The 13012-nt window shown below is 42.6% G+C and overlaps 1 protein-coding gene across 1 annotated transcript in view; it reads right to left on the bottom strand.

Annotated features, from left to right (window-relative positions):
• Positions 1-4512, bottom strand: part of LOC121673281 (E3 ubiquitin-protein ligase SH3RF3-like) — a gene marked incomplete at its 3' end in the record, with an annotated part of 29901 nt that extends 25389 nt beyond the window's left edge. The window contains exon 1 of the mRNA XM_042046468.1: positions 4201-4512. Coding sequence (XP_041902402.1) covers positions 4201-4497 — 297 coding nt within the window. The remainder of the gene's footprint in view (positions 1-4200) is intronic.
• Between the last annotated feature and the right edge of the window lie 8500 nt (positions 4513-13012).

Here is a 13012-nt window from a genome sequence, read left to right as displayed (position 1 = left end):
CCTTCTTTCTCGAGTTTCTCTCTATTCATCAGGGCTGGATCAGCCTTGTGACAGGCATGTGGGACCTGCAGTTCCAGTTTATAATCATTATCAGAGAAGAAGTCAAAGATAGATCACTTAAAAAGCAATCTGATTGACAGAGAAATGAATCCTCTTCCTGAGAAAGCAGCACAAAATTGTGTCCAATAACAGTCATGATTCACAGCCTGATTTTTATTCTAGTCATTAATGGCCATTAACGATGCAATACAGAGCAGCTGTGCCTGCTATTCTGCAGAGATAACTACTCCATCTAGAGCACTGGGGAGATCTCAGCAATGGCAGGATGGCACCACGTGGTGCTTGGTGAGTCCAGCAACGGCACTTGCCAGCTGACACGAGAATCCCTGTCACCAGCTATTGCCAGGATGGTCCCTCTGTGAACAGCAAATGCTGCTGGAACTGAGTGCTCAGGGGCTGCTCCAGAGCTAGTTACAAGTATTGGATGTTGTTGCAGTGGGGATCCTGCAACACGCATATACCGAACCAGGAGTCCCGTGGAAAGGAAATATATATGGACAGACAGATTCTTGCTAGATGTTTCAGAGATGTTTATTTCTCCAGCCGCATGGCCGGGGCTCTGCCCAGGAACTGTTCCAGTCACGGGACCAAGGGTCCTTCTGCCCGCGCAGGGAACACAAACCAACCAATGGGAACGAGGCTGAGCAGGGGCAGGGAAACCCCGTGCCTGTGCCCTCAGGGCCCCTCTCCCAGGGCTACATGGCAGGGGAGGGACCCCAACAGGATGTGCTGGTTCTAAGATTGGAATGGCTCTTGTTAGACACCACTGTGGGCTAGGAACAAAAGTGTTGGAAAATGAAGGAAACACTTGATGTTACTAAAAATGTGATCAGCAATGAAGCATGATGAACAGTTGATGCTACCTGGACAGGTTTGAGACTCATCTACCAGCGTCACTCAGCCTTCTGATGGCCATGGGAAGATGCATGCAAAGGGTGGTCGAACACCAAAACAAACTCGTGGGCTGAAACTGGACTCAGTGTAAGGCTGGGGTAACTACACGGACAACTACACAACTACTTCAGATTTGCACTGCTATACCTGAGAGCAGAATCCTCTTGCACATGGTTTGTACCAGCGTTCATAGCCCAGAGGAGGACAGATTATTTTTTAAAGCAGCGACAGCAGGATCCCAGGTCCATAGTGTGGTACCACATTAGGAGAGATTAGAAAGCTAAGCCAATAAATATATCCCAAGGGCATGCAATTAGGCTCTGTAGGCCACAGCATGATTGCAACCACACTAGGGAACATCATGAGTAAAACTTCTGAAGCTACTGGAGTTAAACTGGTGCAAAGTTGACACAAGGCTGGAACCAGTTGTTACAGAGAAAAAATAACTGCCTGGTTTGGCTAATCACTGCTGAATGCTGAGGGAAAACATAAAATCTGGGTTGTTCTATCATCTTACAGACAATGCAGAGGAGAGAACAGAGGTGAGACCCTATGCCTGTAAGTATGGTTTATTTGGGAGGAGGACTTGAGGGAGCACAAATGGTGTACAAGAATGACAGATGGGAGCTTTGGTTGTTGCACTGGATACTCAAGACAGATTTTTCTCTGCCCCTCCTGATTTTATTCTTACACATACAAAATTATTACATTTGATCTATCTTTGGCCTTTTATTTGGAGAGTGTTGTATCTACAGGAGATGAAAATGGGTAAATGGCAGAAGTACCCTGCAGCACTGCTCATGAAGATCTGTGTAAAGTAGACTTCATTTCCTTGCAACACACCTCTGGAACAACGGAAAATTTTAATTTTAAAAAACATAGCAAAACAAATTAGTAAGAGGAAACACCAAATATCCTTCCTTTGTTTTCTTTTACTGTACCAATAGATATTCTGAGTGCATAGTAACAAGGGGGATGGGAAAAAGCAAAGCCCAGCAAAAGAGCAACAAAACTTAATGATACAGAAGATCCCTGTGTTTGAGTTTCCTTCTTATAGCTTCTCTTTAGAGGAAAACTCTTCTTTATTATATGTTTATAAGTAAAATCCAATCACAAGTGTCTGATAGCCTTAAATGAGTTGCAGGACACAAATAGGTTATATTAGTTTGAATAAAAAGTATGCCAAGGTAACCCCTCTGCCAGAGGAAGGAACAAATAGCATAAATGAGACTGAGACCTGGTCCAGCATCTTCAGATGCAAACTGAGACATTCAAGTGATGCATATTGCTCAAAGTGACAAATCACATCTACAGCACTGCAGTGCTCAGGGCTCTGTGCAGAGGAACTGACTGCATCAGCAGATAATCTATAATCTGGGCTAAACATGAACCTTCATCAGCACAGGTGACAGCTAAAATTAGCATTGAGAAAACTGATGAAAACATGATGGTAAAGTCCCAAGATGAAAAATAGATTATTCACTGTCGGGGAGAACAATAGGCAGGACATAAAAATTGTTACAAGGTGACAGCGTGTGTAGTGGAAGGAGCTAAAGTAGAAAACAGCAGCAGAAGAGAAACCAACCCCCCTTGGGGAAAACACAGTCATCAGGGATAAAAGGATGCCGACAGTAACACAAGGGGTGAAAACAAGGAAAATTGAGAGATTAAGAGTAGAGCTATACGACAGAAAGAAATGCACCATGTGAGAATGACACTGGACAGCCGAGAAAATGAGAACTATCACTATACAAAGGCAGTTATTGTAAAGGAGGTTTTCTAATCTATGGCACCAAATATATCAAATACAAAAGTGTCTAGGAAAGGACCCGCTCTAACAAAAAAGACCACAACTGCCTGCCATACCTATTAAATTTCTTAAGACTGAGCGAGCAAGGAATATTTTAAGTGGACAAAGAAGATTGCATCTCAGAGAAGACACCAGTGTACCTCTGGGCAGGCAGCGATAAAAACAAGGCACCAGAAAATATATATTTACTGATAAGGTCTCAGAGGTAACTTCTGGCTAACTTTCTGTTAGTGCATGGCTGTTACTTCTCACTAAGCAGCCCACTTTCTCGCAGAGATTCACAGCTCCAGGGAGGCTGGCTAGTTGCAGGGTTTGCAGTGTTTGCAATCAAACACTTCACTTGCTATGGAACAAAAGTGCTTACAAATCCTTTGTTAAATAAATATGAGAAAGTATACAGTCTGGGAAATTGCATTCTGCTGAGAAACACTGCATGAGTGAAAAAGATGTTACATTCGGTGAGAAAATTATATGCTGCAAATAATTCATTCAGCTATAATAAGTAGCTTCAAAAGAGGAGGTCAGTAAAATACTGGTGAAGGATATTTTTATCATCTATTTCATATTCATTTTCAGCATAACTGTTATTACTTTATGTGATACTATAACAGCCGCAGACAGCTGAAATAAAACAGAAAATGGTAATTAACAGGTTCTCCATGGCATTCGCTGCCATAAATTAACAATAGGGGATATACTTTATTTTACTGTGGGTTTCTTGATATCCATGAAACCCATCTAAGGTCAACACAAATTGCTAGGGAAGGGAGGGGGAGGCAAAAAGCAGGTGGGGAGGTGGGGGTGAAAGGGAAAACATGACATTTTAAATCCAAAGGAAATTACTCAGTTTTCAGAAATATCTCAGTTTTCTCTCATTCCAATGGGAATTTATTAAACATTTTGGTTTAAAAAAAAACAAAGACTGTTTTTTAAATGTCTGCTTTTTACTGTCTTTATGTTCTTAAAATAGGAAATACTGTGATGTATTATGATGATAGTGTATTTCAACTGCTAATTGGTGTATGGTATGATGCAATATACATTGTGAAGCTGAATGTAATTTTAGAACACTGGAACATCTGATTCAATAAGGAACATTAAAAGACACATTTCCAATAGGTTTTTTTTCTGAAATTTGAGTCATTCTTGGGGAACATTTCAATGCAGACGAAATGCATGCTTTTTAGAAAAATGTTCTCAGAAAGCGTGCAGCCAGTTCTACTTGTTGAGCTTCACCAGCTTTATACCAGCCTTGCTACTCATGGCTCAAGCTATCTCACAGAGTAGGGTAGGCCAGGCAGGCCAGGAAGACCAGGAAGGTGTCCCACCAGTCCCAGCACCCCTGTGCTCCTGACTCAGCTGCCAGCACCACATGTGCCCCATCACTCCCTACAGATGCAGCTTTCTGAACATTTTTTAAAAACCCATTCCCCTACCTTGGTGAAGGTCAGGCAATCCTTGTCTTGATCTTTATCCTTTATTTCAAAGTCATAAAGTGCTTTGCCCTGAGGTGGAGCTTGTGGGAGGGGCTTGATACACTGGATGTAGCTGGCAGGGAAGAAGCCGTGGTTGCCATTGAGCTCCCCATGGTACCAATTCTCGTCCACCTTGCGCCGCAGAATGATGATGTCCCCCTTGTTAAACTTGAGGTCACCAGGCTCTTTTCCCTCATATGTGTAGAGGGCTTTGCCGTAGGGAAGCTGAGAAACACTCTGGGGAAACAAAATAAACATCTTTAAGCAAACTCCAGCCAGCATGAATATCTTCCTTAGAGTAATTTTTTAGCTAGAAGCAAACTGATCAGCCATGATCATTTACCAAATTACCCCAATGACTGCAGCTGACTGCCACATAATGCTGTCCACTGGATCTCAGGAAAACTAGGATGTATGTGATGGTAAGCCTGAGAAGGCAGGTGTGTTACATCAGAGCAGGCACTGTCCATCTCATGTAGCTCAGCTGAAACCTGCAGTACCTCTTACACCACCATGCGGCATCACTTAATTTGCAAAATATCCTACATAAGCAGAACTACATGTTTAAACAAGTAAACTTGGACATGTCTAAAGGTGAAATATTAGATATTTTGACCTTCAGGGTTGCTTTGGTTTCTGGAGCTCAGAAGAGAGAAAAAACAATACAAGCTTGATGATTCACAGGGTTATAAAAGCTGGCAAATTGATAATTTTTCATTGCATTTGTTTGAGCAACTCGAAACACTTTTGAGTTTGAAGCTTTTTGTTTAGCTTTTGATCCTGTAACCAAATACTCTTATTTCTGTCAAAATCCCCAAGTCTTATGCTACTCACTACAGGCTACTGTAAACAGTGACAATATTCTTTGTTGATTATGAATTAATGTCCTTGTGGAAAAGTAGAATAGGCAGTTCTTTTAGAACTAAAAAGAGCTCTGAGGCTTTCACTCATTAAAAGAATTAAACAAGCTTACTAAAAAATCATGGCCCATGAGAAAAAAAAAGCCTAAAAAGTTCATAGTTTGGTATGATAGAAAAGAGAAACCTATTTGATGGAAGCCACTTGAGTGTGAAGAATTCTTCCCAGAGTTCATTTTGTCCCAGTGAAAGATAGATTAGCTCACCCAGGCTGCAACTGCATCGACGTTTTGGTGGAAGTACTGGTTTATGCAGTCCTTGCCCTCCCTGTCTACTTCCTCCTCTTCTTGCTGAATCCCACAGAGCAGAGGCTAAATAACTGTGTTGGACACAGCTTCCTGCTGCTTTGGTCTTATAACAGCTCTTTAACCCATACTAGAGTAGAAAAGGTGTATTGCTGCATTATCCTATTCCATTTTTCATTTTATTTAATTCAAACTAAGAGTCAGCTTGCAAAGATGTAGCAGCATGTAACACGGGTATGTTAGAGGGGTCCTGTAAAGTCAACCTTCCATAAGAGCCTTTTTTTTTTTTTCCAGAGCTGTATTTACAAAAATGACACGGTTTTCTTTGCATACACATGCCTTTAAGTAGTCTGTTCCCTGCTGTGCATCATGCTTGTCAGTGGGGTGTCCTATAGGGACAATGAAAAAGTAAAGTTATATTTAATAAAACACCCTGGTATTCCCCCAGGTGTTTCTTATGCCTGTACTTCTGGATGACATTCCTGTGCCTAAAATAACACTCAGATGCTTTCCCTGGGAGAAGGTGGAGTGGCCTGACAGCAACACTGCATTTCCAGAAAATGAGATGCTGGGATGACTTTTCACGGTATTTGTTAAAGCCAAGGGTGGAGGCGTTTTTCAATCCCCACGGGTGCAGTAAATGGACTGCTCTGGCGGGGTGGGTTTTATGCTCCTACACCTGCATCTTTCAGCAGGAGGAGGAGAAGCACAGCCTGCTGCCGGCACCTCCGCCCGCTTCTGGGCGCCAGATGGTCACTGAGGCAGGCAGACACCACACTTATCAAAGAGTAACTTTCTTGAACGCACCTTCACAAGCTGGCACTAACCTACTCATTTTTATTTATTAGGAAACGCTTTAGTAGCTGTGCAGGTCTTGGAAAAAAGATCTGTGCGACAGATCTTTCTGCCTACAGGCCACAGTGAAGGAGACAGGCAAACAGGCACAGCTCTTCAGAGCACTGTCCATGCTGTCTGGAGGGGCATTTAATTTCATTCAGACATGTCCTCAGTTCTAACTTTTCTCGTTAGCAATTTGCAGTTCCTCTTTTTCCTCTGTATTCTTCTGCATTTTGCTGTATCTGAATAGAGCTACCCACTTAAAGACCAGGTATTTTGGAAGCACCTTCAAACATAACTAAAATAGCATAAAATCAACAGCCAGCTAACAAAGCATCAAACAGTTTCTGCCAAATCAGTGGCAGCATCCTACTGATATTTTTCTCTCTGCCAGGATGGTTACTTTCCCTGAAAGCAAAGCTTTGCCCCCCCTACCCAGCATTTTAAAGATTAAGCATACAATACCATCAAACTCCTTAGGTAAGGCATAGATTGCATTACTGATTTGAAACTAGAAGAAAAACTCCACATTAAGCTGAAAGACTACAGAGCCTTGTAGTAATTTAGAAATAAAAGGTTCATTACTCTAATTCATGCTGGGAGAAGACAATTTATCAAAGTAAGTGTAAGACTTCTGCCAGGTGCACAGTGCTGATCCAGATACACGCCTGGCAAACACACTCTGTATCACTTATCCTAGATGGGACCTTCCTATTCCCAAGATCTTTGAAGCAATTCAAGGTCAGATCAATTTCTTTACTTTTTAGCCACTTTCTCTTCCCAAGCCTCATTTTACTGTGTAAAAAGGCAACAGCCCTCAGTGCTACAGAAAAAGAAAGTGGATTTTACTCCACTGCACACTTCACCAATGAAATTCTTATGCAATACATGCTGGGCTTTTATTGGTAATTAATCGATCTGGCTAGAAGATGATTCAGGTCTCTCTTTTTACCTTCACCTGATGCAAATGAAGACTTTTAAGAAAAACAAACAAACTGCCAGATATAAATTTGAAATCTGGCATTGTTTTATTTGGAGACCTTAATGTGGGAATTTGCAGTTTAGGTGCTTGTGTTCTTCTCCTCTTTCATGGGCTTATCTGTGGACCATGTCACCTAGGAACTGTCCTACACAGAGAAGATCTGGGCAACTGACAGTGGGAAGGACTTCCAAAACAAATTGCTCCAATTGTCAGCTACCGCTTTTCTAATTCTGAATCACAGCTTTTCAACTAAAAACTCTGTAGAGGCACTTCTTAAGGTGAACACATTATTTAGTGGAAAAGATACCCTTCTACTGAAAAATTGCTGTGATTGAGACACTTCCCAGCCTTTCTGTAAGGTTCTATGTACCCATTTTGATGTGAGCATCCCAGGTAAGCCTTGCATTAACTGTGGCCCAGGTACCAGTGTCCTCTAATCCTTTTCAAATAAAGCTACTTGTCCTGTTCTAAAGCTTTAAGTGCCTGCTCAAATTGAACAAAGAGAGAAATCTAATAACACAATTACAAAAAAAACACCAAAAAACAAACCAAAACCCCACAAAAAACCGAAATACCACCAACCAACCAAAAATCCCCGAACACCCAAAATAAACTCTTGAAGCTTCTTTGATTATATATTCTGGCCAAAAGATCTAGCTTTCAGTGGACTTTTCAGGGTCAGATTATATTAATGGTCCCTAAGAAGCATATTTTTCTAAGTTTCCCTTTATTATTCCTACTTTTGGTTAATTCATAAGTGAGAAGCAAATCAGATTCAGAAAGTTCCTCTGAACTACACCTGAAAGGAGGGAGCATTAAGCATCTTTCAGAAACAGAATAAAAACAATCTCTGCTGCTGTTTGCTAGTTGTAATGTCGCTCCTCGTGAACGGTTATGTGATTCTTAAAAACCTTCCTCTGATCCTGATTACCTTCCTCATTGCCAAATCTTTGTGCAGGCAATTCTGGCTTACCCACCCCCCTCTTCTTCACTCAACTTTCCCTATGCAAAGGAAAAGTGGTCAGTCAGAACTGACATCCAACTGACGTGCAAACTCCCCAAGCCCTGCTGGTGAGCATGTCCTTCCCATTCTATGTTCAAAATCTTGGCTCATGCCCTGTCCTATTTCCCCTCAGGTCTTTGTTCCATGCAGCAGCATTTCAGTCAGAAATCATCCCCTTCAGAATGCCCAGGTGGTCTTTCCTATAAAACCTTCTAATCTAAAACAGGATATAAAGTATCATCTAAGAGATCAGACAAAAGCAAAGCAGACAGGCAAGGTTTAGGGGAGACAAAGCACATAGATTCTCCAGCAACTGCAGGAGGGCTCACACCTTCCTCTTGCTCCCTGCTTCAGCAGAGCAAAACCTCCTTACCCTTCCTCTGCCCACTCCATGCATGAGCACTGCCACACAACAGCTGGTGGACAACACTGAGACACTGCACTACACCCCCACCATGCACTTCATCCCCCTGCTCCACTGCCAAAGTCCCTGCTCATGCATGGGGCCCCATCTTGGCATCTTCTGCCTCACTATGTCCACGGAGGGGAACTCCCTTTCCAAGCCTGGCCCCAGCAGCATCATGCTGCTCCTCTTCTCATGGCACCCAGCTCCACCATGGCCACTCCTGCATCCAGGGACCAGTGTGGTGGCAACCTGGCTGTCCTGTGGGGAGCTCGGCAGAGACCACCACCCCACTGCCTTCCTCCAAGCCAGCTCTTGACCTGTGCTTCACTGTGAGGAACCCCTGCCATCATCCCCTCCCCAGCTGCCATGAAATCTGATCGGGCATAATGCAGGCGGCTGCAAAACTAAACAGCCTCGACAACTGACTGCCTCAAGTAGTTGATTTGCCCTGCTGGTTTATTGTGAAGCTAACTGGCATTTGGCTATGATGTGTATTAAATTTCAAAATGCTGTGTGGGTGTGTATAGAAATAAAAAATGAAAGAAAGGAAGAAAGGAAGGGATGAAGTCACAGTCAACGGCAGCAGCCAGTTTCTTTTTCCTGCCACTAAATCCATGCTGGCACGATGCTGAATACTGCCAAAGGTTTCTTTTCTATTTCAGCAATCAATACTGACGTAAAAGCCTGAAGCGTTAATATGCTGAAAATCCCCCTTGCAGAAGACTCAATGATATGTTGGCAACTCAATCATTCTGCATTTGTGTTTCAGCAATGTCAAATGGCAGCAGTTAAGCAGAAACCTGCTGGCAAATTGACAAACAACAGCCATGAAGCAATTAACTGGCAAAGCTGGAGCATTCTTCATTATGTATCCTGAAGAACAAAAGGAATGGGAAAAAACCCAAACATGCTTGCTTCCAATAAATTCTCCCAGTAGAAAGCTTAGTAGAATGTGAGCTGCACAGATAGAGTAGGTCTTCAGTTTTCAAAAGTTACAGAAAATAAACACTTTCCCAATGTTCTCAAAAGCAAGGCAGGCTCCCACGCCTGCCAAATTCTGTGTGCAGGACTCGATGGAGGAGGTCACTACTTAAAAAAACACATCTAATGCTTGCCCAAAATACCATGCAAGTGCCTATAAAACAAGAAATCAAAAATAAAATAAACTTGGTCAAGGCTACTAAACCCAGACAGAAATGCTATGATCCAACCCTTCTATCAAACCAAGTTTGTGTTTAGATCCCTGAAACCCAAGAAACCTCTTGAGCCTCCAGCTACATCTGCTCTCTACAACAGCAAAGCAGAAGATTGTTTTTCTGCAGTGTGAAAACCATGTTAATGCTGAAGGGTAATTTCTCTTGCCCAAGGCCTTGCCTTGTGCAGCTCAAGCTGTGCAAAGAATGGAAACCTCAACCTCTTTGCTTCAAGGGCTTCCCTTGCACATGGGGATCCCCCACAAGAGGCAGGTGTGATGCTGCCAGCCCCATGGGGCAGCAGCATCACCTGACCACTGTTTCAGGAGGATGAAAGAATCCAACAATTGAAGAAAGCAAAAGGTGGAAGAGTATTTAACTCCTCCTTCCCTCTGCTCCATGGATCTTGATCACAGTCAGAGCTAAAGCAGGAATGGATAAAGCCAAACAACCTTAGAACACGCTGCTGGAACAGCCTGATAAGAACACTGCTAGGGACAATATTTTTTTTTAAACCTGTACATAAGTCACTTTAGCAAAACACACTGGCACGCTGCTTGTTGCAGTCCTTCAAAATTCTTCAACATCTATCTCCATATCCCCCATCCTCCAAATATATTTCTGAAGAATCTGTTCCTCTGCATGAATGTTTATACATTTATCTCTTTCATCAAGAACTATCAAGTGTAAACATCCAAAGTAAATTAAAAGTGGATAAAGAAGAAAAGACACAGAAAGGAAAAAGTAATGAAAAGTAATTGAAAGCATGCACATCTCAGTGGTAAAATACAGTTAAACACAAGCTATTACTATAGAGCATAAATAATAATTAAAACACATACTGCTAATTTTTTGCTTCATTACTTTGAAGCATCACACATTACTCTGAATCTCCCAGTCTACACAAGCAAAGATTCAGTGGCAATGGTTTGGACTGAATTTACATTTTCCAACTGGTAGGAAACTCCCCATGAGCAGGCTGCGTAGCACTTCAGCATATGGTTTCCTGACACCCGTAAGAGCTCTGCAGAAATCCCAGCAGCTGTGCTGGAGAGGACAGGGGTTGCGTGATGGAGCATCCATCAGCAGGACTGCTGAGGAGGAGACGGGCTACTCCCTATTACTGCCCTATTACTGGGATCTTGGCATCCAAAACACCCATTCAAATCAGCTGAGAGCAATTTAAATCATGAGCATGAAACGCCCGCTTGGATCCCTTTAGGACAGAAAAGTGGAAGGCAGTCTGGCACAGCAAGCAGCTCCATTGTGGTGGCAGTGACAGCCGTGTCTGCCGGACTTGGCAGGGGCAGCAGGGGCTGTGCACTGCCCGCTTGCTCCTCGCCATCCTGCCCGCTGCACTTGCTCTCAGTTTAACATTTTTCCAGAGCAAGGCCTTTCACTTAAATTAAAACACGTCACTTAGCCCTGGGAGGCAGGAGAGAGCACTTGTGCGTGCAACGAGCTGAAGAAACAAGGGATTGAGGCAAACTTCAGCCAGTGCAGTTAAAACAAAAAATGTATACTACCACCAGATCTCTGACCTGCAGAGTTTCTAGTGGCTTTTGTCCTCAAGAGGAACTTTCAGGGTGACAGATCATAAATCATCATCATATCTCACAGCAAAAACTCTCAGAAATGCTTTGTCTTCTGTATAAGATGGTTTGTCTTACGTACAGCCACTCAGAAGCACAGGTCACCTGTCCACCATATCTCAACAGTGACACTGCAGCATTTGCTTTCACAGAAAGCTAATAACAGGAAAATTAATCAAAGAGAATCTAATTTTGCACAAAGAAGCAAAGACAAAAACTGGTTATGTGCTATTAGTCAGCTCTGTGTGACATCAGTAAAAGCCTGAAAAATCACACTTTGCACGTACAACCTTTTTGAAATCAACTTTGAGAATAAAAGTAGTTAAGATGACAATAGAAACAGCACCATGGAGAATGAAAACTGAATGTAATCACTTATATACTCTGGAAAGTGGCATGTTTATTGATAGTGCCATATAGTTATTAAGTAATCATAATAAAAACAAACTTCTTAACTAAAGCTTTACTGTTTAATTTGGTTAAATGAAATGGTTAACTAATGGTTAACTAATAGTTAGGCCCTGATCCAGGCCGATGGTGCTGCAGATGGGCTGCAGTCCTTGTGATACCTGAAGACTCATGCAGACAACATGCACTTGAGTTGTGCATGGCTCCCACCTGGAACAGAAGGTAAAATGCTTTTCCAAAACTAAAAGGTCTTGGGAATGTCTCTACACATTTGCAAGAGGTGGCCTTTATACATGGACAGGAAGTGTCCAAACAGATTAGGACCCTATCTGCCATTTCCAGAAATGACTTCTGCAATTAGCATGAAGATAGCAGGGGAATTGCTCAACAGATGGAGCACGAAGGCAGGCAGGTACAGCACATGGGCACTGCTCTCCAACGAACAGGGAACAGCAGCGCTCACCACCCCAGAACAGTACGGGATGGTGTTCATCTTCTTCAGCAATGGGCCACTGGAGCACAAGCTGATCTTCCAAGACAACAGTGTCTGCTGAGGTTATTTTGTAGTTTATCTGGCAAACAGGCACAACTTGCGTTTCACTTTGTAATATCCATCTTTGTACACAGCAAGATAAAAGAATGTTTCCAAGTTTCCCTTAGCAAATGCAGCTGATGCATGCAGCACAACTGAGAAAATACCAGAGGGCTTTCCACTGCACAGCTTGTCACAAAGGTCTGTCTGGGATCTCTGCTTTACCAATATCAGAGCTGAGGTTTACAGTCCAATGCCATTTCTCTTAGAAAGATTCACAACTTGAATGCAAGAGTGTATCTGATCTCATAACCATGGCTAATAGCTTCACGTCCTCTGCACATCTCACATTGCTTCAGCCCCTCACTCATGTCCACCAATATTTACACATTCAAAGATCCCTCTTTCTTAGTAACCCATTGTATAAGTGAAGTCTTTTCAAACTACATGCTCTCCTATTAAACAGCACATGATATTCAGGGTCAGGTTGGATTTCCAGCAGTGAATTCATAGCCATTGCTGCCCAGGGAATCGGTGGGTAGTACCAGCCAGCTGTTTAACAGTGTCAGTGCAAAGTCCCTCACGTTCTGCAAAACCTGAATGCTTCCAAACTCTCTGCTCTTTCATAATTGGTACCATGAACACTTATGGTACATGC

The sequence above is a fragment of the Corvus kubaryi genome, unplaced genomic scaffold (assembly GCF_017639235.1).
Source record: "Corvus kubaryi isolate FWS band 111438036 unplaced genomic scaffold, C.kubaryi_AGA036_p1.0 65311, whole genome shotgun sequence".
Lineage (NCBI taxonomy): Eukaryota > Metazoa > Chordata > Aves > Passeriformes > Corvidae > Corvus > Corvus kubaryi.
This window is presented reverse-complemented; position numbering and strand designations above follow the sequence as displayed.